Genomic DNA, 20,273 nt, shown 5'->3' with positions numbered 1-20,273 from the left:
CTTAGCATAACAGTTGAGTGGAGTCTTGGTCGGTAATCTGATTTTACTAAGCAAGGATTGTTTTGCTTAAGCACAATTTAGTGCTTAAGCAGCTCTATGAGATTGGACCCTGGTTTAGCTAGCGATCAAGTCTGATCGCTAGCTAAACCAGCATGCGCCTCATACAACAGATAGCGTTTGCGCAATGGCCATTTGCGAAAAGGTATGTGCTGATGAGACACACGAAGGATTCATACTGATATTTTCAGACAAATCCAGTCGGGTTTTCTTCTATTGTGAACCCTTTTCAAGCACTGCGTAGATCGGTATACTCGAAGAAGTGTCTACTTTCCGAACGATGTCTGATTCAGCAGGAACGACAGAGGGCGTGCTTGCTTCCAGGTTGTCCTCAGTTGAGGAACTCCTTGAAATAGATCGTGAATCGCTTTGTCTTTTTATAGAATCTCTCAAAATCTTCGAGCCAGCAACTTTGGAACTAGCAGTGCGGTGTGGTTTCTTTGGAGTTATGGAATTACTCCGATATAAAGCTTGGTTTTGGATCTTAGATGGCAAGTCCTTTTCTGAGATTGTACTCCTCAAGTTGGTGGTATCATCTCTTGCATCTTGAGGGTTCACTGATGAGGAAACTGATGATCTGTTTTGTGACTTGTCCGGCATCGCGTAAAGACCTTCGGGAACATTTGTGGTCTTGATTTGATAGAAGGGTTTGAAGTGTTGTCACTATTAGTGGACTTCTTCCTATATTTTTCAACAGGCTTCTTGTGCTTTTTATCTGGCTTGGCGTAGACAATGCCAGCCGGAGGTTCCTGGTCGGTTTTGTTGTCACCATTGTCCATTTTGGACTTTCGCTGTTTGTCTGGCATCGCATATACAACCTGGTTATCAACACCATCCTTCAGGTGACAAGTTGGTGAAACGACACATACTTTCTTCAGCGACGAAGAGTCTCGAACGGAAGTGCGAACTTGAGAGATGTTGAGATCAATAGACTCATATGCACAAGGTTGAGTGGCAAGCTCTGGTGGGATTCGAACCTCATCATGTCGGTCGTTACCGACTGACGCATATGTACTGTCAACTAAGTCTACCTCTGAAGGGTTTCTTCGTGTACTTCCATCAAAGCTTACAGACTGCTGAAAGATATCTGGTCCAATTGTATCGTACCCATCGTGGCTCGACTTGTGAGGACCTGAACTTAAATCCCCTGCTGAGTGACGAAGTCCTGATTGATTGGGTCTCTGTGGTTGGTGAAAATTATCGATTGATGCGTAGGTTTCTCCGTACCCAAGCCCGTCACTCGACGAGGGTGCAACGATCCGAGGAGAGTTGTTCCCGGTTGTCTGCTCGAGACGGTTATCGAGTTGTTGTAAAGATGAATTGGATGCTGCCAGAACAACTTCAGCTTCCATCATGAGCGCGTTGGACTCTGATGTACCGGTGTGACTGCGAAGATCAACCGATCCCATGTCGGTATTATACACTACCCCCGTATCAATGAGATCATTGTCTGTTGCTTTCTTGCTCTTACTTGTTCGTCTGTACCTAACCAAGAAGATACAGCAGATAATAGCGACTATCACCAATAATGCCACTGCAGCTACTATGATCCAGACATAAATACCAATACCATCGTCAGTTCCTTGAGGACGACCTGTTCTTACAGAGCGTGTTGATTTCGCAGTAGTTACCATAGCTGAGGTAGTCTCAGGTAGGTCTTTGCAACGGGTCAACTCTGTAACTATCACACCACTGCTGCACTGAAGTGTACTAACTGGGGCGCTAGACTTGGTTAACCCAATGCTATTTGAAGCTGTGCAGGTGGTCGACAACCTAAGTCCAATGTCCCTTCCAGTGGTCAATACAAGAGTTGCACCCTCGTTTTCTATATGACTGCTATCTATCTGGATATTTGTCCACTCATTGGAAGAACTGTCCATCTCCTGAACACTCCAGTGGTAATTTGTAACAGGGGGTACGGCATCCGCATTACAGACAAACTTGGTTTGAGCTTCACCGAGGATGGGGGTTATCTCAACCGTCATGGGAATCTGCAGTGGGGAAAGCGTGCAGTTTGGTCCGTTGGTAAAGTCTGTACCAGCAACACAAGTAAACACCTTGTAGTTGTCACTTTCGGAGAGTGTGAGAGGTATACTGAAGGTCCGTCCACGTTCGACTATCACGCCTCGTACTGGGCCAGGGGTCTCATGCACCCACGTTAGTTTGACGGTTTCCATAAAAGCATCACGCGGTACCCCACAAATTAACTGCACCTCGTTGCCTATAGACACAACCTCCGGGGTATACCTACAAAGTGGAGTTGGCACGGGCGAGAGGACCGTCAGAAACGCTACCGCCGAGTACTCACTAATTGCGTCGCCTCCAACAGCCTTCGTCACCCAGCAGCTGTAGCGTCCACTGTCTCCGTAACTAACGTTTGTAATGTGCAACCCAAATCTTCCATGTTCGAACGACTGGGTCAGGCGTTGATTCACAGCGCTATCCCAGTAATTTGGGGTCCTGCATGTTCCGATGGTGCCGAATGGATCACCTTCAGTCTTCGACGGTGTAAACACCCAGTTCATGTTAACACAATCAAAAGAGTCTGCAGTTTGGCACCAGAAATGTACGTCTCCACCGAGTGTCACCTCTATGGACATAGGGTTTTCCACGAAGAAATCCTCCGCGTCTGAGGTGTACAAAACTCCAACCAGGAAAAACACAAATCGGCACAACGTCGCCATACTTAACAATTGATTTCTTGACAGTAAATTTTCTAAATGCCAATCTGAAAAGATTTCCACGCTAGAGTTTACAAGATATCCTTGTTACCATGACCATTCGACTACTGAAACTGCGACACAGACAAAATGAATCTAATGATCTTTGCTTTTCCTTATTAAAAGTTAATCCTACAAAGGATGTGCAACTGGTTGAACAAAAAAAATGAACTCTACCCTTTTCCGGCCCAAAACAAAACAAACTGTTTTAACAACGCTTTCCGCCCACGTCATACACTTTATAACAAGTCTGCTGGAACAGTTATTTGAGGGAAGGTTACGGGTTGATTTTGTTATCCTTTTTTTTGCAACGAAAACAAATTAAGCAGATTCATGGCTTCTGTGTGAAAATGCACCGGTGGAAACCAGTGCTTGGCCTGCGGGTTGCGTAATACCATGGGTGTGCCGTGGCCTTGCCCATTTGGCTGTAGTGTTAGAGGGTGATTAATTGCTATTCGTGGGAAAGACTTATACTCTTCAATGTAACCACTTGATTAAAATTATTTAAACACGGCCGTCATTGTGTAATTTGCAAACTCATAGACCGTTTGGATGCACGTGTTAGCTGTGAACAATAAACCGGTGTACGTAATGCTTTAAGGAAAGACACCCCGTCGGTATTGCTTTTACCTTTGAAGAATTATTGTTCTCTTCTATAAAGTGAGAAATAGCTATCTATACATTCATATGTACAAGCATAACAAAACTTAAAATATATACTAAAGTAAGGCCTTGTCACACTAATGTAATTGTGTTGGGATAAATAGGTATTATTTAAACACCCAGGTGTATATTTTCACTCTTGTTTTGGTGTAAAGTAATGACAACACCAATGGTGTGTCATTTTAACACCCCAGTTTTTGCATGAGTGCACTCAGTATACAGTTCTCCTTCAAACAATAATCACAACACCGTACTTCAGACTATTTTTGTTTTGTTTAATAATTTTTTTTTCTTCTTTTTTGTAGACAACCGGGGATGGATGAGTCATATGTTTTAAATGGCATGCCAGTTTCCTCCTTTTGTTTAACGCAAATCAGTCAAGTACTTCCTCAGACCCATAATAAGTGCATTATTTCAGTTATCCACACATAACCATTGACTGACGTGTTATAGCGTGGCAATGTATTGTCCAGCTGCATCCGCATCAGATGCCCTTGGTTTTCTTGACTGAACCACCACTTCCTTCAAATGAAGCCCCTCGATAACCAGAGTTTGGTAGGTTGTATTTTTTGTTTTACTATTAAATGAAAAAACCGGGGTGATCAAAAGTACACCATGGTGTTGTCACATGATACCGATGAGATAATCCAGTTTACACCAAAAAGAAGGTTGATAAAAGTTTACTTGTGTTTGGAGTATAAAGGGAACTTTGACGTCACATGGGTAAACTTCTTACCCAACTGTGCTGTTAAGATGCTGCACCTGTCACTTAAAGACACTGTATACTATTGGTAATTGTCAAAGACCAGTCTTCTCACTTGGTTTATCTATGATGTTTTTTGCTTTATACTTTGATGTTCTGCAACAATTTTACCGCAAGTGAACGGCCAATTTCCCTTTATAAAGCGAAAGGGCAAGAATCTTAGCCAAGGTTGAGCAGTTTTTTTTTAGAGTGTGTCCATACTCAGCTTCTGAAGATGCTGGTCATAAATGCGAAGAATTGTTAAACAAAAATGTCTGCACTCGTTGTTTTACAGTCTATATAATTGCTTAGTGTGCCCAACCCCGCACCCTCTCACTCAAGTAGAGTGTAAGCTCAAAGTTCACACAGTACACGCTTATTAGTTAGTACAAACTTTCGTGAAGTTTTATGCAGCATATCCCACTCAGGCCATCTGTGAAGTACAGGTACCATACTCCCCGATCCCCATCGGATCCTTTTCCTACAGATACTTGCTCAACTCTTCCTGCATCCATGTTGTTTGGTTCATTGAGATGTACAGCGTAAAAGCCATGTGGCCCCTGCCCAATAAAAGGATGAATGCCTCGGATGTGTCCATTTAGGTCAAACCAGTACAGGTTTTCTCGATACAGTGGTAGTTTAGAGCTTTCAAATATCGAGGCTGTAACAATAAAACCTGCCATCCGATTGATGAAGCACGCCTCTGTGGGGACACCAGGCACAAGTACTTCAGTTACAAGTGTTACTGGTCCGGGTGGAGTGCTTATGGGGCATTCCTCATCAGGAGCCTTCGGGGACTGCTTAGCCCGTTGAAGAACAAACACATGGTTGGCAACTCCAAGTATTACCCTGAAGTAAGCATCTGTAGTGGAGGATGAGGAGGGTTCGGAGGAGCGGGTAGAGGAGGCTGTGGAGGAGGGGGCTGAGGTGGGGGAGGATGTCGAAGCAACCTCGTACTTGTACAGGACTTTCATGAAGCTCCTCTCCCCAGTCAAGAGAACACCAACTCCCCGCTCTACATGACGCTGGGAACCAGCCTCATCGGTAAGAGCAGCGTCTTGTACAATTTGGACAGGCTCAAGTGTACTCGAATCAAAAACAAGAATCCGGTCCCTGAGAGAGACAAAAATCATGTCGAAAACAGCGATAAAATGTTCAACGATTCCAAGCGCGCCAATCGGTTTGGTTTGGTGGTGCACAGTTCCTTTGGTGTCCGTCAATATGAGCTTTGATCTGCTACGGTTGGTACCCACCATCATGTCATCATTTCCCGCATTCGTTTTAACACAGACATTTGATACTTGACTAATCTTTAGTTCATCATAGATGTGTACAATTTCTCCTTTATTATCGAAGACATAGACCCTGTCTTTGTCGTGATCATAAATGGAAACCTCTGAAACAATCAAGATATTTCCATCGTTACTTTTGAATCCTTCTTTAACTGGTATCTTCCAGACTGTATCAGGCCTTTGCGGGTACTGAACAACTGGATTCTGAAACGATCCCATATTGGAGCAGTCCAAGAAAACTAATGCATCGATGGACTGAGAACGGGACTGTTGACACAAGCCTGTCGAAAAGGCTAAAACAGCTGTCGACTGTCCAACCAAAACGACCCTCTTGAGATTAAAGACTTCTGGCTCAAGCAAATCATTAAGCTGGTTCTTAGTCATGCTACTCAGTTTGACTTTCACATCTTGAAGGGGATTCCTCTCGTTGGATTCTGCAGATTTGAAGAAGCTGTACTGCATGTTCTTTGTCTTAGAGATACATAAATCAAGAAAATCTGAAGCATCTTTCATCCTTTCTTGATTCTGATCGTTTCCCTCATTTCTTAGAAGCTGCAGAATGACTTCCTTCTTGGCCTTCAAAACCACCTCGGCTAAATTGATTTCACAAAGACCGTCACAACCAGAATACACAAGCTTCGCTGTAGAGCTTTGTGTTTCGGCAACAACCGGAAGGCCATCATCATTAACTGTGGTGTGTCTGTTTTGCCATGTCAGCAGAGAGACTGATCTCCCATCTTTGGAGTCATCAAATGTCAAAATGGGCGTTGGAATAAAGGTTTCAAAACTAAAACGGTCTTTCCTGGAATCACTTCTTCCACCGATATCTTGGATGTCACCGTAAGTTAATACTGTGTCTGCCTCTTGAAACTGTTCAGGCAGGTACAACGCCCCTGTAAAAGGATCTAGAGATACTGAGATCAGTGGGGGTAGATTTTCAGAGAAGGATCCAATCAATCGTCCGTCTGGGGTAAGACGAAGGTAGGGCAAGATACTTTGCACCTCCGCTACGCGACATGAGGCTTCCCAGCTGCTGTTGAATTGGTTTCCATCAAATGTCTCCATATCACAACTACAATGCCTCAACACCCTCCTCCAATGTAAAGGTAGCACAGTGAGATGTTTGTTTGCTGTCATTCTCCCAGATCTCTTACCTGCCCAGTTAGAAAATACCCACCAAGGATGATTCTTCATCTCTGCACCAATAAACATAGACACAGCTCCTGGTATCTGCTGCTGAAATGCTGGGTGATGAGATGCATACTCCTGGACATACGTCATGTACGCATCTTCTGCTGCATTGTCATCACCAAGTATCGCAAGGATCAGCGAGAGATGGAGGCTCACCTTAGGGACTGAAGTGGCCAGAACTTGTAACCGAAGCCTAGCTTCCAGCAACCACGCGGTATTTTGGTCTTCTTCTTCTGTTGTTGAATTATACAACGGGTAACCTGCATGGCAGTGCAGGAATGATTCCGCAGCCATTTGGACTAAATTGGGGTTACACCCCGGCTCTGAAGTAACTCTATCCCACAAACCTGCTGCTCGGGTAGCTTTTAAGGTATCCATCAATCCTTGATCGAATGCGTTGGCTTGGAGCACCAAGCTCTGCATTGTGCAATCAGGAAATATTTCTTGGCAGAAGCCTGAGATCAAATCCACTGCTCCTTTGTAAAAATTTGCAGCTTCCTGTGGTTGGTTGAAGTACGAATGCATACGTCCGATTTCATTCAGGTACAATGCTTTCTGGCGGGTCCATAGGGAAACATCTCCAGCCATATCTTGTCCAACCATGATATCAGATTGAGTAAACAGGTCATTCGGAATCCGGTCAATAATCCTTAGAAACATCCCCTCAGCTTTATTAACATCCCCTCTTCCCCACCATACGTATGCTAAGGCGGGATCCAGGCAGAAGTAGACAAGCTTTGGGCAGATTTTGACAAGAGCAGATCTAACTCGAGCCACAGCTGCTATCAGTTCTCTGTTCAACACATCCTCCACTGTTTTAACACCTCCAGGTAGTACCCTATCCTCTTGGATCAAGAATCTATGTGGAAGCATTAGCTCAACTGTATGAGCTAAAGCAGCGATTGGCCAGTTGCTCGTGTCCCTTCCTTCGACAGCTACTGGGAGGAAGCACCAGCTCATCCCATCATAGTCTTGAAACATCTCGCCATCGTTGAAATTATCATGTGCCTTGACATCTGTTTCCCATGCTGAACGGCAGTTTCGAGGGAATACATTTGTGGTTGCCTGAGTCACTTGTGGTACTTTTGATTGAACATGAAGCCTGGAGGCAAGGCTAGCCTCCTGATGGAGTAGCTCTTTCAGAAGCCATTCAAGTCTTAGGCGCTCAAGGCGTTTCCTTTTTCTCTGACTTTCCAAACGAGGAATGAGCCCAGGAGGTACCTGTTCAAACCCTCCCACGTCATTGGGCAGTCCGAGTATCCTATCAATGCATAAGTTCACTAAGAGCGGAACCTTCTTGGATAAATTAATTCCTCCAATAGGATCATTTGAGCCGATAGTAGAGAAGCTAACCTGCTCATCGCTTATGTGTAGATGCTGAAAGGTTTCTCTGCTCTCAGGGAGACATATAAATTTACCAGAATAAAAATCCTCTTCCCACCACAATAATAGATCCGTTGGGATGCTAGACAAAGATGACTGTGTTGTGGCCACGCGAGACATCTTCAGTTATGAGAACGACTCATCAAGAAGTGGGCCTATACAAAAAACGGATATAGCATCCATTAGATTCAGAATAAAATTTTGAGTGCCTTACAATAGTTATTTCAAACCCCCTTCTCCCCCCCCCCCCCCAAAAAAAAAAAAAACCCACACATTACAGCGATGTTGGTAAACACTTCATCAGTAGATTACATGCTTGCTAATCAAACATACCACCAAACAATGCTCCTGCACCACTGTAACCTTGACCTTTGGTCTTGTGACTTAAATTACCACTGTGACCTTGAACTTTGACCTTTTAACCCCCATCAATTCAACTCAATTCAATTCCTTAATAATCCAAGAGCTACCAGTCATTCAGGTCAGAAGCACAACAAATGTCATTTCTAACTGGAGTTACAGTCCGGAATGGCTGTAACTCCAGTTAGAAGTATAACCTTTGACTTTTCAACGCAAAAACAATCCAAACTTTCCTGTCACCAAGGGCAACTTCACCCAAGTTAAATGGTACTTCTATCTCAAGTTACAATCCGCAAACAAAAGTGCCCAGCTGGATAAACGACAAATGCCAAAGGCAATGAAAATACACTTCATTGGGTAAAAGTACAATGACCTGTTAAAAGAAATAGCTGAGGTCTTATTATAGGTCCTACCACAAAACGCATTTAGGTCCATTTCCAAGCTGTTGCCATTAGGCTAGCACTTTGCATTTTATGTTTTAGTGACACATTGAAATAGGGGTGTTTATAGCATATCTAACTATTCAACCATATTTTACTGGTAAACATCCAACAAGAGAGGTCGCTATACACAGATTACTTCATGTAATAAATAGTCTCGGTGGTGAAAAAAACAGTGTGGCTTGATGCCTGAGGGGCAAAGACATAGCAGGTGTATTTGAAATCAGAAGTTAAAATATTTTGAAAAAAATGCTTAGGCCCCCTACTGCACAAAACCTTAAAATTCAACTATTTAAATTGTACTACGGGATGCCTGTTAAATTAATACTAAATATTAATGCACTCTAAGTCAAAGACGAGTCATATGGGGATGGGGGTGTATAAAGTGATATAAAAACCGGCTCTGTGAACTCGCTAAATCGTGTAAACCGTGTAAACAAGCATTCATTGTGTACATTTTTATATACTGTTATGTGGGACTATCAAATACTGTTACCGCACTGTAAATGCCATGTAACACCTCATTTTGTTTTCATACATCTATACCATTTCATATGAAAGAAATTAAATTAAGCCCTCTCAGATTTTCAGGGGGGAGGCATACTCATCTAATTAATGTTAAAAGCTGTTTCCTTGTTGACTTGAGCCGCCCCCCCCCCCCCCATCTCTCCCTCCCCTATTAAAGGTTATAAACCAATGACGTAATTTTTACGTAGGCCTACTAAGGCAATTTACAGTTAATGGGTACACATGGCAGTGTCTTTGAGTGAAAACGGTAATAGATTCCTGCAAAAAGTTTCAACCGAGTATGAAATCCAGTAAAATTAAGTTTATAGGGGCCTAAATAAAGTATTCACACTCACCCAATCCAGATTCTACGACTTGAATGTGCTTTTATAAAGACTTGGCAATGAAGACTGGGATCGCTGTTGCAAAGAAGAAGGGATCTGCAGAGCAAAAGAACATTAATCAGCCTTTAGAAGTTGAACATTAATTTCATTTTTTTCAATGTTTTGCCAAAGCATTGAAGAATGCAAAGAGAGATGGAAATTAAACTCATTGTTGTACATACAGTGCAGTGGACACTATTGGTAGATGTCAAAGACCATTCTTCTCACTTGCTGTATCTCAACATATGCATTAAATAACAAACCTGTGAAAATTTGAGCTTGATTGGTCATCGAACTTGCGAGATATGAATGAAAGAAAAAAACACCCTTGTCAACACGGGTGCCGTTTCTCACAATGTTTTATACCATCAACCTCTCCCTATTACTTGTCACCAAGAAAGGTTTTATGCTAATAATTATTTTGAGTAATTACCAATAGTGTCCACTGCCTTTAATGAACATACCTTTATAAAAGCCCTATCTTTATAAGGTTTTCTCCTTCCTTATGAACAGCAAAATCTCATATCTGAAGTAACGCAGTTTTCGAGGAAGAAGTAATTTTCCACAAATTTGATTTTGAAACCTCAGAATTAGATTTTGTGGTCTCGAAATCAAGCATCTGAAAGCACACAACTTTGTGTGATAAGGGTGTTTTTTTCTTTCATTATTATCTCGCCAATTGAGCTCAAATTTTCACGGGTTTATTATTTTGTGCATATGTTGAGATAACCAAGTGAGAAGACTGGTCTTTGACATTTACCAATACTATCCAGTGTCTTTAATTTGAATTTGCACCAAACAGGCCGCCATGTAGCTTATATGTAGGTGAGACCCAATAACTAACTGATGGGACTCGTGTTTGAAAATGTTGACGCCTGCAGTCGTAATATATCCTTTTTCATTGTACGACTGCAGGTGTCAACATTTCCCAAATACGAGTACAGTTCCTCAGTTACTGGGTCTGCACATGGAGGTAGAATTACATATAATGCGCTGCTTTGCTCCAATGCCGAGTGTATCTTTTGCCACTTTTTCCAAGATGAAGTCATATATCTAGCCCTCCTTGCTTGTTGGGCTTTTTAAACGGCTCTCTGCTGAGCTCTTGAAAGTATTTTTTGTATTATTGATTGTATTATAGTCGCCATAGGCATGATTGATACGGATTGGAATCATCTGTTGCACCGAGTTGCAAACAACACAACGAATGGAGTTCAGGGCTTAAAAGGTCGCCTACCATTGCGAAAAATATATACCCCAAATTAATGCTGTTTCATTGTTGAAAAGGCTATACCCAGGTCCAGGAAGCCAGTGCAGGGCAACAGACACTGACATCCAGAAAGATTTCAGTATCCCTGACCCTGCCACCACTTTTTTGTACAATACTCGTACATAAAAATACATAGTATTAGTATAGTAGGGATAGTATAGATATTAGTAGGGTAGAAGTAGGCCTAGAAGCAAAATGTTTACCCCAAAATGGGATTATACTCATGTATTGAGCAACCAGCAAATTAATTAGTGTGTTCCTCTTCCTCCACGGTTTCATAGATACTATTTTCATATTTATAACAAATGAAAAAGGTGGTGGCATGATACGGACATTTGCCCGATCCCCTGACCGTGTGACTGTGACTGTGAGTGTGACGTCCAAGAAGGATAGCCATGCACATCACCAGGTGAGTTTGCATGGCATTGGTGTATTAATTTAACTTGGCATTAACTCGGACCTTACAAACACTTATACAATCTATATTTACCATACAACATCCACAGTCACGACTGACAGAGTGACAGACAAAATTTCAGTGTGTCTCCAGTACTACAGTAGTCTAAAAATGTAATTAGGTACGCTGCCCGCCAAATGTGAACCGTATGTATGGAATTGGAATGGTACTTACGAGTACTACCCGTTGTTTTTTCTTTTTATTTTACCTTAATGTACATAACTTACTTGTCTTTCATATGAACCAAATGAGCACATCTCTTGTCATTCAGAATTGTTTGAATTCCCGTCTCTTTTCTCCCTCAAACAGCTGAGTTTTGCTTCCAAATTTGCAGCCGAAAAAGCAGACGTGCAAAAATGTGTACATTATTTACTTTCATGGTTTGGTCAACTGAGGGCGCCAGTCTTGTTTAACTGTGTCCCAAACACGACAAAAAAGCATGACGATACACGTACAAAGGCCCATCCTCGAAACCACGGTTTTCGCTCACAGACTCGGCGCAAGCTAGCTTGGCCCAGTGGTTGTTTAGACAATTATTGCGCGTGCTTTGCGTACGCGCTTAGGGTTTCAGACTACACTGTATTCTACAGGACTGCGCCTCTATGAAGCCGAATCCAAAGCTGAAGCCGTGGTTTCGAAAAGGGCTAAAGGTTGAGGTGAGTGACAGTTGGAACAATTCACCTTTATTCTTACGGGAAACAAGGGCAGTATCGAAGAGCAAAAAACAAAACCAAGTAAATAAATAACGAGAAAGTTTCGTCTTTGATATTATTTGGAAAAAGAAAGCAAGAAAATGGTCACGTGTCACGTGCCGATTGTCGTCTGCTGCTGCTCCCCGCCCATCTGTTACGACAATTTGTTGTAGAAATCTGCAATCCTCCTCGATTTCATCAAATTTTTCCGTTTTCAACAGTTAAAAAAACACCCAACAAGTTCTACAATACATTCAACTTATTACTGAACACTCTTGTTCGTTGTTTTGCTGGTTTTTATACTCAAGTTTTCCTTTCTTTTGGATTGTGTTGCTATACAAAATAATTCAAGTTTGAAGGTTAGCTATTGAGGGCGCTGTCTAACTAAACACAGCTGCTGAAAACAAAAGGTCAGAGAAAAGTCAGGGACAATTTGTTCAACAACTAGTAGTACGACACAATTCACAACAACAAAAGCGATTGTGTGACTTTGCTTTGTTTAAATTTGATCAACTGGGATGTGTCCTTGCCCAAGGACCTTTGTTAAACACCTTTTTTTGCTGGCAGAATCGAATTAGTTGAACTTACTTACAATTACATGTAGCTTTGTTGTTTTGCGTCGGCGAACAACACAACAAGTTTCCGAACAACACAACAAGTTTCCTTGTTCCTCAGTCCATCAGTCAGTGCTATTTTATTTTGCATGCAATTGCGCATCAAGAAAAACAACCATGGCTGCAACTTCTTCTTTTGTGAAGTGGACTGTTTTCCTCGTCATTTTTACTTCAACATTTGCCCTCAGTTCTTCCAAACCAACAAAATGTGCTGGGTAAGTGTGTACGATAGTGTTTATTTTACAAACAAATTAATTGTTGTTTTATGTGGTGAAGGACTGAAGGTGGAGGAAGTGAACCATTTATAATAAAAATTGTATTGTTCGTTAGGTTAGGGCCTACTTAAAAGTTTTTTTTTAATTTTTTTTTTTAAAGATTATTATTAAGGTGCATTCAGCAGATACACAGTTCACCGTTTAGTTAGTAGGGGGGGGTACTTCTTAGTTCTAGAAATGTGAGGGGAGCCGTGCCTAGATAGAAGCAGGAGGTGGGCGGGGGCGGGGGGGGGGGCAAGAAATCTCCAGGAGGATAGTTATCTCCAGGAGGATAGTTCTCTCCTACCACAGTGACATTAATAATAATTGTATAAATTATAAGACCCGAAGAGCTGTCTATTTACATGATATGATTTTGCCACGCTATTTTTCATAGAACAATTTTTTAGACAGAACATTCCCTTTAAAGGCAGTGGACACTATTGGTAATTGTCAAAGACTAGCCTTCACAATTGGTGTATCTCAACATGTGCATAAAATAACAAACCTGTGAATTTGAGCTCAATCGGTCATCGAAGTTGCGAGATACATGTAATAATGAAAGAAAAATAACCCTTGTCACACGAAATTTTGTGTGCGTTTAGATGGTTGATTTCGAGACCGTTTCTCACAATGTTTTTTACCATCAACCTCTCCCCATTACTCGTCACCAAGAAAGGTTTTATGCCAATAATTATTTTGAGTAATTACCAATAGTGTCCACTGCCTTTAAATATAAACATAAGTAATGTTTTTGCCATGTAGGCCTATTAAACATTCTAAATGCTTTTGTTTTTACAGGGAGACCTGCAAGGGAGTTGAGGCAATCCCAGACTGGGACTACCTTCTGTTTGTCGTCCAGTGGCCGGAAAGCTTTTGCCTCTACTATAATGTACGTACCTGAAATTATCATGACTTGGAAATCTCCTTCTTACTTGTCAAGTGCAGCCTTCAAATGATTGAACATGAAGCACTGCTGTGGTCTCTTTCTCCTCGATTTTACCCTCAGAGATGCCCCAGTTAAAGACACTGGACACTCTTGGTATTTGTCAAAGATCAGTCTTCTCACTGGGTGTATCTCAACATGCATAAAATAACAAACCTGGGAAAATTTGAACCCAATTGGTCGTCGAAGTTGCGAGATAATAATGAAAGAAAAAACACATTGTGTGCTTTCAGATGCTTCATTTTGAAACCCTCAAATTCTAAATCCGAGGTCTCGAAATCAAATTCGTGGAAAATTACTTCTTTCTCGAAAATTACTCCACTTCAGACGGAGCTGTTTCGCACAATGTTTTATACTATCAACCTCTCCCCATAACTCGTTACCAAGCTTTTATGCTGATAATTATTTTGAGTAATTACCAGTAGTGTCCACTACCTTTAAATAAATAACTAACGTCTACTTTGTGTCTTTTTTCAACATGTTTTAACAGGCGTCCCGTTCTACAAATAGTGATCAAAAGTGCATCATACCACGTGGGGTCAGGGACTGGACTGTCCATGGAACTTGGTAAGAATGTTAATTGTCATCTGTGTCCCCCCCCACCCCTATCCGGGGCGGCCCACCCCTCCCCTGCACCCCTGTCCTGTGCCTCCCCCCCCCCTTGTGTGACTGGAATTATTTAGAGGAGTGTTCTAGGGGGGGGGGGGGCTACTTCTGTTCAAGAGGAAACTGGTGTGTTCAAGTATGGGAACATCTAGGGAGAAGGGGATACCATCAACCTCAAATTGGGCATGGTATAAACAATTGGTTTTTTTAAATCAACGATATATTTTTTTATTTATTTTAGGCCGACAAAGATTGGAACTGAAGGACCTACCAACTGCAACAACACCTGGACGTTCGATTTCAGCAAAGTTAAGGTGAATAAGCACGTATTCCTTTTGCAAAGGGGCACTTCCATTGGAAAATCTTTAAGCCTACGGGAAACCTCTTAAAGGGGGCACCAAGGTCAAGACCAGGGGAAACCGGCAAGGTGCCATGGCCTTCGTGATTTTTCAGGCCTGGTAGGTACTCTGTCAGCATTCTTTTTTTTTTTGACACCAGACTCTGTAGATCAAATATCAGACTAGATTGGAATTTGTTCTTTCTTCCCTGAAATGTGTTTTGGGTTTTGTTTTTACTAGGATCTTGAGAGCCAGTTGCAAAAAGTGTGGCCAGATTTGCTCTCAGGCAGTACCTATGATAGCTTTTGGTAAGTTTTGAATTTGTACGAACTTTGATGTTTTTTTAATTCAAATTTTTAATGAAAGTGTTGTCTATGGATTTTGTTTGTATGTTTATTTTTTGTAATTATTTGTTAAAGGAAGGTACACTATTGGTAATTACTCAAAACTGTGGGCTTCAACCGCATCTCTGGTCTCATCATTTGTTAACGGACACAAATCAGAAATTATAAAAATGGAACATGCATAAATCATTTCTCAGATAACAATGTGAAAATTTGTCCAAACCGCATTACTTTGAAGGGAATCCTTTCTCAAACTAGTTTATACCATCAACAGCTGCTGTGACTAAAGAATTTTGTATATGGTCATTATTTTTTAGGTATTAACCAATCTATGAACTTACATGAAAGACCTCATCACATACTCTGTATTGATCATCCTCAAAATTTGCTGGAAGTTTACAAACTAGGAATCCAGTTTTGTTATTTACAATACATTTTGGTTGTTCACACATTTACATTAAGAGAGTATGTAAGAATGAATCTTGATTGATTCCAGTCCACTAAACAAAACCAAAAAGACAGCGATCTGTTTATAATACCGATAAAATTGTTATGGGTTAGAGTCATGCCAGTAGGAGATACACTGACAATACAAGGTTTTTACTGATAAGATGTATAGATTACACACATTGGATTCTTCCTGCTTTATTGGGCAAACATTGCAACACTACTCATACTTCCTTCCTCCTATTGTGTATTGCATGGTGTCATGCGTGGTATTATGATAATAAGCCCAATCGTTTCCTTGTTTTAGGCTTGGAATGCCATGGGCAGAGAGTTACATGTAACTTCCCTGCGAAAAAAAAAAAGAATCTGTATTTTGGGGGACTTTTTTTTAAGGTTCCCTCTTTTATTATTCGTTTTTAGAAAATTTACAAATTCTACAGTGAGCAGTTTCATGGGACGGTTATTAGGGAAAGGACATAGTGTTGTATCAAATATATTATATTTAGTAGGATTTGAAACTTTGCATGGTGGGAGTATAGCTAATAGAGGTTTGCAGTAACACCATTTGAATATATTTTATTTTTAGTAGTGGTCGTTCTGAAAAGAATTGGTGTGAGTGTGGATGAGTAGATAAGAACCCAATGCACTTATTGAAAAGAATTGGTGTGAGTGTGGATGAGTAGATAAGAACCCAATGCACTTATTGAAAAGAGAAGGGGTACGCCCCGGTGTTCTTGGCTGTGGCTGCTGTATGCGCCGTAGCACCTTGTAAATTCTTATAAGGTGCTAACTAACTGGGTCTCAAAATTCATCACTGAAATAACCTATCTTTCTGGAAGTTTGTTTATAACTCATCAGCGCCTTGAGTACCATGTTTGGTAGACCCCTTTGCACGCGCCTCACACGCGGCGACTGGTTTCACGCTCACCATGTTGGTGGGCAAGTTAGGTTTACGTGTATTAACGCCTAAAATGCACACTTCACTGCATAAGTGATATATGAAAACGCACAGTGAAATTGCCCATTTTCTGATGATGACGTCAGGTGAAATGGGTCAATATCATAGAGCTATATATATTGACTAGAGCGCTAACACCCCGATATACACACACTAAGGTTTTGAAGCCGTGTCGGCGCATCCATGTTTATGTACAAACCAATACAAAGCTTGAAATTTTGTATGGCAATTGTACGGCTATTTGCATGATAGTGCGTTTGTTCTTTTATTTGTGTCATCGAACCAAAAAATGCAGCAAATGTAAACGCACAATCCGAGTTGATGAGCGTACAAACTGTGAGCGTCATGTGCGTCATGTTTAAAAGGCGCGTATACTTTTTTTAGTCTGTCAACCAAGTCGAACTTACAGTTTTCATGGCGCGGAAGTACGCAAATGGACAGTCGCGTATGTAAGCGCCCACGCCGAATGTAAAAAAAAATCGCGGCAATGTGTGTTCTCCTTAAATTAAGATCGTTCTGTAATCACGCAACACATCAAACATGTCTGCGCCCAGGGTGGCTTCAAAACGCAGAGCAAGTTAGCGCTCTAGTCAATATATATAGCTCTATGGTCAATATAAGACTTTGATATTATGTGGAACAATAGATAAGAGTGCTGCAAAGTCTATGTTATCTGTGATTAAACTGTCACCAAAATAGGCTTCAGGAAACTTGAACCTTGGCTGTTTTATTGATGATGGGAACAGTGTTTGTTTTGAAGTACTTATGTTTGATATGGCTACATTGTTAACCCGTAAAAAAAAAAAAAAACATTGTATGGCATTTTATTGTTCACTTTTAAAGGGAAGGTACATGTATATTTCTAGTAACCTCTCTTAAAGGCAGTGGACACTATTGGTAATTACTCAAAATAGTTATTACCATAAAACCTTACTTGGTAACGGGGAGAACTTGATAGTATAAAACATTGTTAAAAACGGCTCCCTCTGAAGTAATGTAGTTTTCGAGAAAGAAGTAATGTTCCACAAATTCGATTTTTTTTTCGTTTACTATTATCTCGCAACTTTGATGACCAATTGAGCTCAAGTTTTCACAGGTTTGTTATTTTATGCATATGATTGTCAAAGACTAGCCTTAACAGTTGGTATGAATGTTGAAACACAATTGTGCTGCAGTTGTTATTAACAAACCGTAACACACGCTTTTCATGTCTTGATTGTTTTAGGGCTCATGAGTGGGACAAGCACGGCACCTGTGCCTCGTCTCTTCCAGCGCTCTACGGGGAACACAACTATTTTGGATCCACGCTTAAAATGCACTCACATTTCAACATTGACAGGTAGGTCCTTAAGCATAGTTTTCTCATGGGTTCGAATCCCACCTGTGGTGCTGGTGGATTGTCCTTTGAAATGTTGATTTCCCCTCAGGAGCTGCGTTCTACACGATATAATTATTGCATGCTGTGACAGAATCCATGATGTTTGGTAGACCCGAGGGGGGAAAAACGCCATCCGAGGCGAAGCTTAAGCTGTGTCCGAAATGGCGACTTCGACTACAGCTTTCGGCTAGATCAGCGCATCTGCCTATACTTCAACACTGGCTGATCTAGCCGTAGCTGTAGCCAAAGTCTGTTTCTGACACGGCCTTAGTTGGATGCCACGGAGACCATGGCCTCTGTTGCCCTCGTCCTGGGTTTGATGCACCGTCAAAAGTGTCCCTATAGACTTCTAAGATTGTAAAATGCCCTTGCCCTCTCAAAGATGAAATCCAAGGCCTGTATATACCCAGGGCTGTATGCTTCGTTTTTGAAAGGGAAAGGGCACCGAGGCAATTTTTCTTTGGCAAAGGGCACCCTATGAGGAAATTTTGAATTTCTACTCGAGCATTTCAAGGGCACCAAGGCAATGGCAAGGGGCAACGGAGGCGATTGCCTCCGTGAAGTATCAGGCCTGTATACCCAATGAACAACGCACACACACGCGCGTCTCCTGTCTGACTTTTTTTTTGTCAGAATGTGCACAAAAGGAATAGATCCCCCAAAAGGCTCAAATGATTGACGCGCTTTGTTCTGCGGTGCCTAAATACATGTACCATCCTTTTGTGCACGTTTTGACACTCAAAAAGGCATACAGAAGATGCGTTCAAAGTGCGCTGCACGATTATAGGGTCTTTTGAATGACTTTTTATCACCTTCAGTTCAAACCACTGAGTTATGAATTTGTTTTATTCCCTAGCATCCTCAGCGCTGCAGAAATTGTACCGTCCAAGACCAGTAATTACACCCGGGATGCCATATTCAATGCAATCAAGGCGGGAGCAGGCGGGATGCCAGACCTAACCTGCTACCAAAAAAACCTACACGTAAGTCTACCCGTTTTACCAAATTGCCTTTATCACAAACTATATGCCAATTTTACTCACGCAAACACACACGCACTAGTAAACGCCATCAAGTTGTGCATGGGGGGGTTAAAATGTTTGCTCAAAATGTTTCTGCTTAGAAATCACAAGCAGGAAACTTGTGTATTTAAACCGTTTAACCGTTTAGCTCTTTTTGTAGAAGTTTGTACACTGTACATGTTCTAGTGCAATTCAACCATGTCGGTTTTCATACCGTTCATTCCTTTGTAATGATTTTTTTGAAATAATCAATAAATATTAACATAGTTAAACTTGTCACAGTTGTTACATGTGCCATAGTATGTTTGGCTGGTAACCTTCCCGTAGTAAGCAAACTTGATGTGTGCTTTGCTTTTCTCTGTGCTTAAGCAGCTCTATGAAATGTTGGTCCTGGACAGCAAGGTGAACACACAGTGTTCAATCAGACATACAACAGTGTATTAACAATACATCAATATTTATGGATGTACTTCTGTTTTCTTTCAGGACGGGAGTGGGATCCAGCAGTACCTAGCAGAGGTAAGGCTCTGCATTGACAAAACGTTTAAACCCATGGATTGCCCGAAACCCAGCTCCAAACATGTCGCCAGGACAGCGTATTATGAACCCTGCTCCTCCAAGGTCCCTATTATGTTACCGCCTATCACTACTTAAAGACAGGAGGTGTACTACTCTGCTAGGTTGATGACCATAAAAACTTACTTGGTAAAGAGCACTGGATTGAGAGCCGTTGTATGATACAAACAAATATTGTCAGAAACGACCCCATCTGAAGTACTCAAGTTGTAGAGAAGGAAGTAATTTTGTAATCAAATTAAATAGAAAAATACCATATGGGAAGGTTTGCGGTAACACCATGTAATGGCTATCTCTAATGAGTTGGGGTGGTTCTGAAAAGAACCGTTGGTTTCAACTCAACGTTTCGATCAGTATGCTCTGAGCGTCTTCTTGAGAAAAATGCAAGAAAAGTCATGTGTGAAGATTTCAGCTGAATACAGTGAAAGCGGTCAGCAAAAATCTGCCATGAAGTATTTTCACAATAGTGTCAAATTCAACCGTAGCATTCATGGACGGACACCAGTCCCCACCAAGCCTCAGAAATCTGAACAACAATTTCAAGCATGAATCATTTCTCACATTCAAATATTTGTAGGTGAAAAGTTCTCCACCTCGTAAGCAATCCAGTCTTAAAGAGGCCGTCTAAGAATTACT

At 41.4% G+C, this 20,273-nt stretch overlaps 2 protein-coding genes across 2 annotated transcripts; one reads left to right on the top strand and one right to left on the bottom strand.

Moving 5' to 3' along the window:
- Positions 1–4,544: 4,544 nt before the first annotated feature.
- Positions 4,545–11,817, bottom strand: LOC117302345. The gene is made up of 3 exons (XM_033786260.1): positions 11,690–11,817; positions 9,712–9,795; positions 4,545–8,203 (listed from the first exon to the last, which is right to left on the bottom strand). The coding sequence occupies exon 3, from the start codon at positions 8,166–8,168 to the stop codon at positions 4,566–4,568; it is 3,603 nt and encodes a 1,200-aa protein (XP_033642151.1). The 5' UTR covers positions 8,169–8,203; positions 9,712–9,795; positions 11,690–11,817; the 3' UTR covers positions 4,545–4,565.
- Positions 11,818–12,307: 490 nt separating this feature from the next.
- On the top strand, positions 12,308–19,975 carry LOC117302456 (ribonuclease Oy-like). Its single transcript, XM_033786411.1, has 8 exons — positions 12,308–12,983; positions 13,824–13,914; positions 14,459–14,535; positions 14,816–14,888; positions 15,153–15,220; positions 17,887–18,000; positions 18,896–19,022; positions 19,548–19,975. Exons 1-8 carry the CDS (start codon positions 12,886–12,888, stop codon positions 19,713–19,715), a joined length of 816 nt encoding a protein of 271 aa, XP_033642302.1. The 5' UTR covers positions 12,308–12,885; the 3' UTR covers positions 19,716–19,975.
- The last annotated feature ends 298 nt before the right edge of the window (positions 19,976–20,273 follow it).

The sequence above is a fragment of the Asterias rubens genome, chromosome 18 (assembly GCF_902459465.1).
Source record: "Asterias rubens chromosome 18, eAstRub1.3, whole genome shotgun sequence".
In the NCBI taxonomy this organism is placed as follows: domain Eukaryota; kingdom Metazoa; phylum Echinodermata; class Asteroidea; order Forcipulatida; family Asteriidae; genus Asterias; species Asterias rubens.
This window is presented reverse-complemented; position numbering and strand designations above follow the sequence as displayed.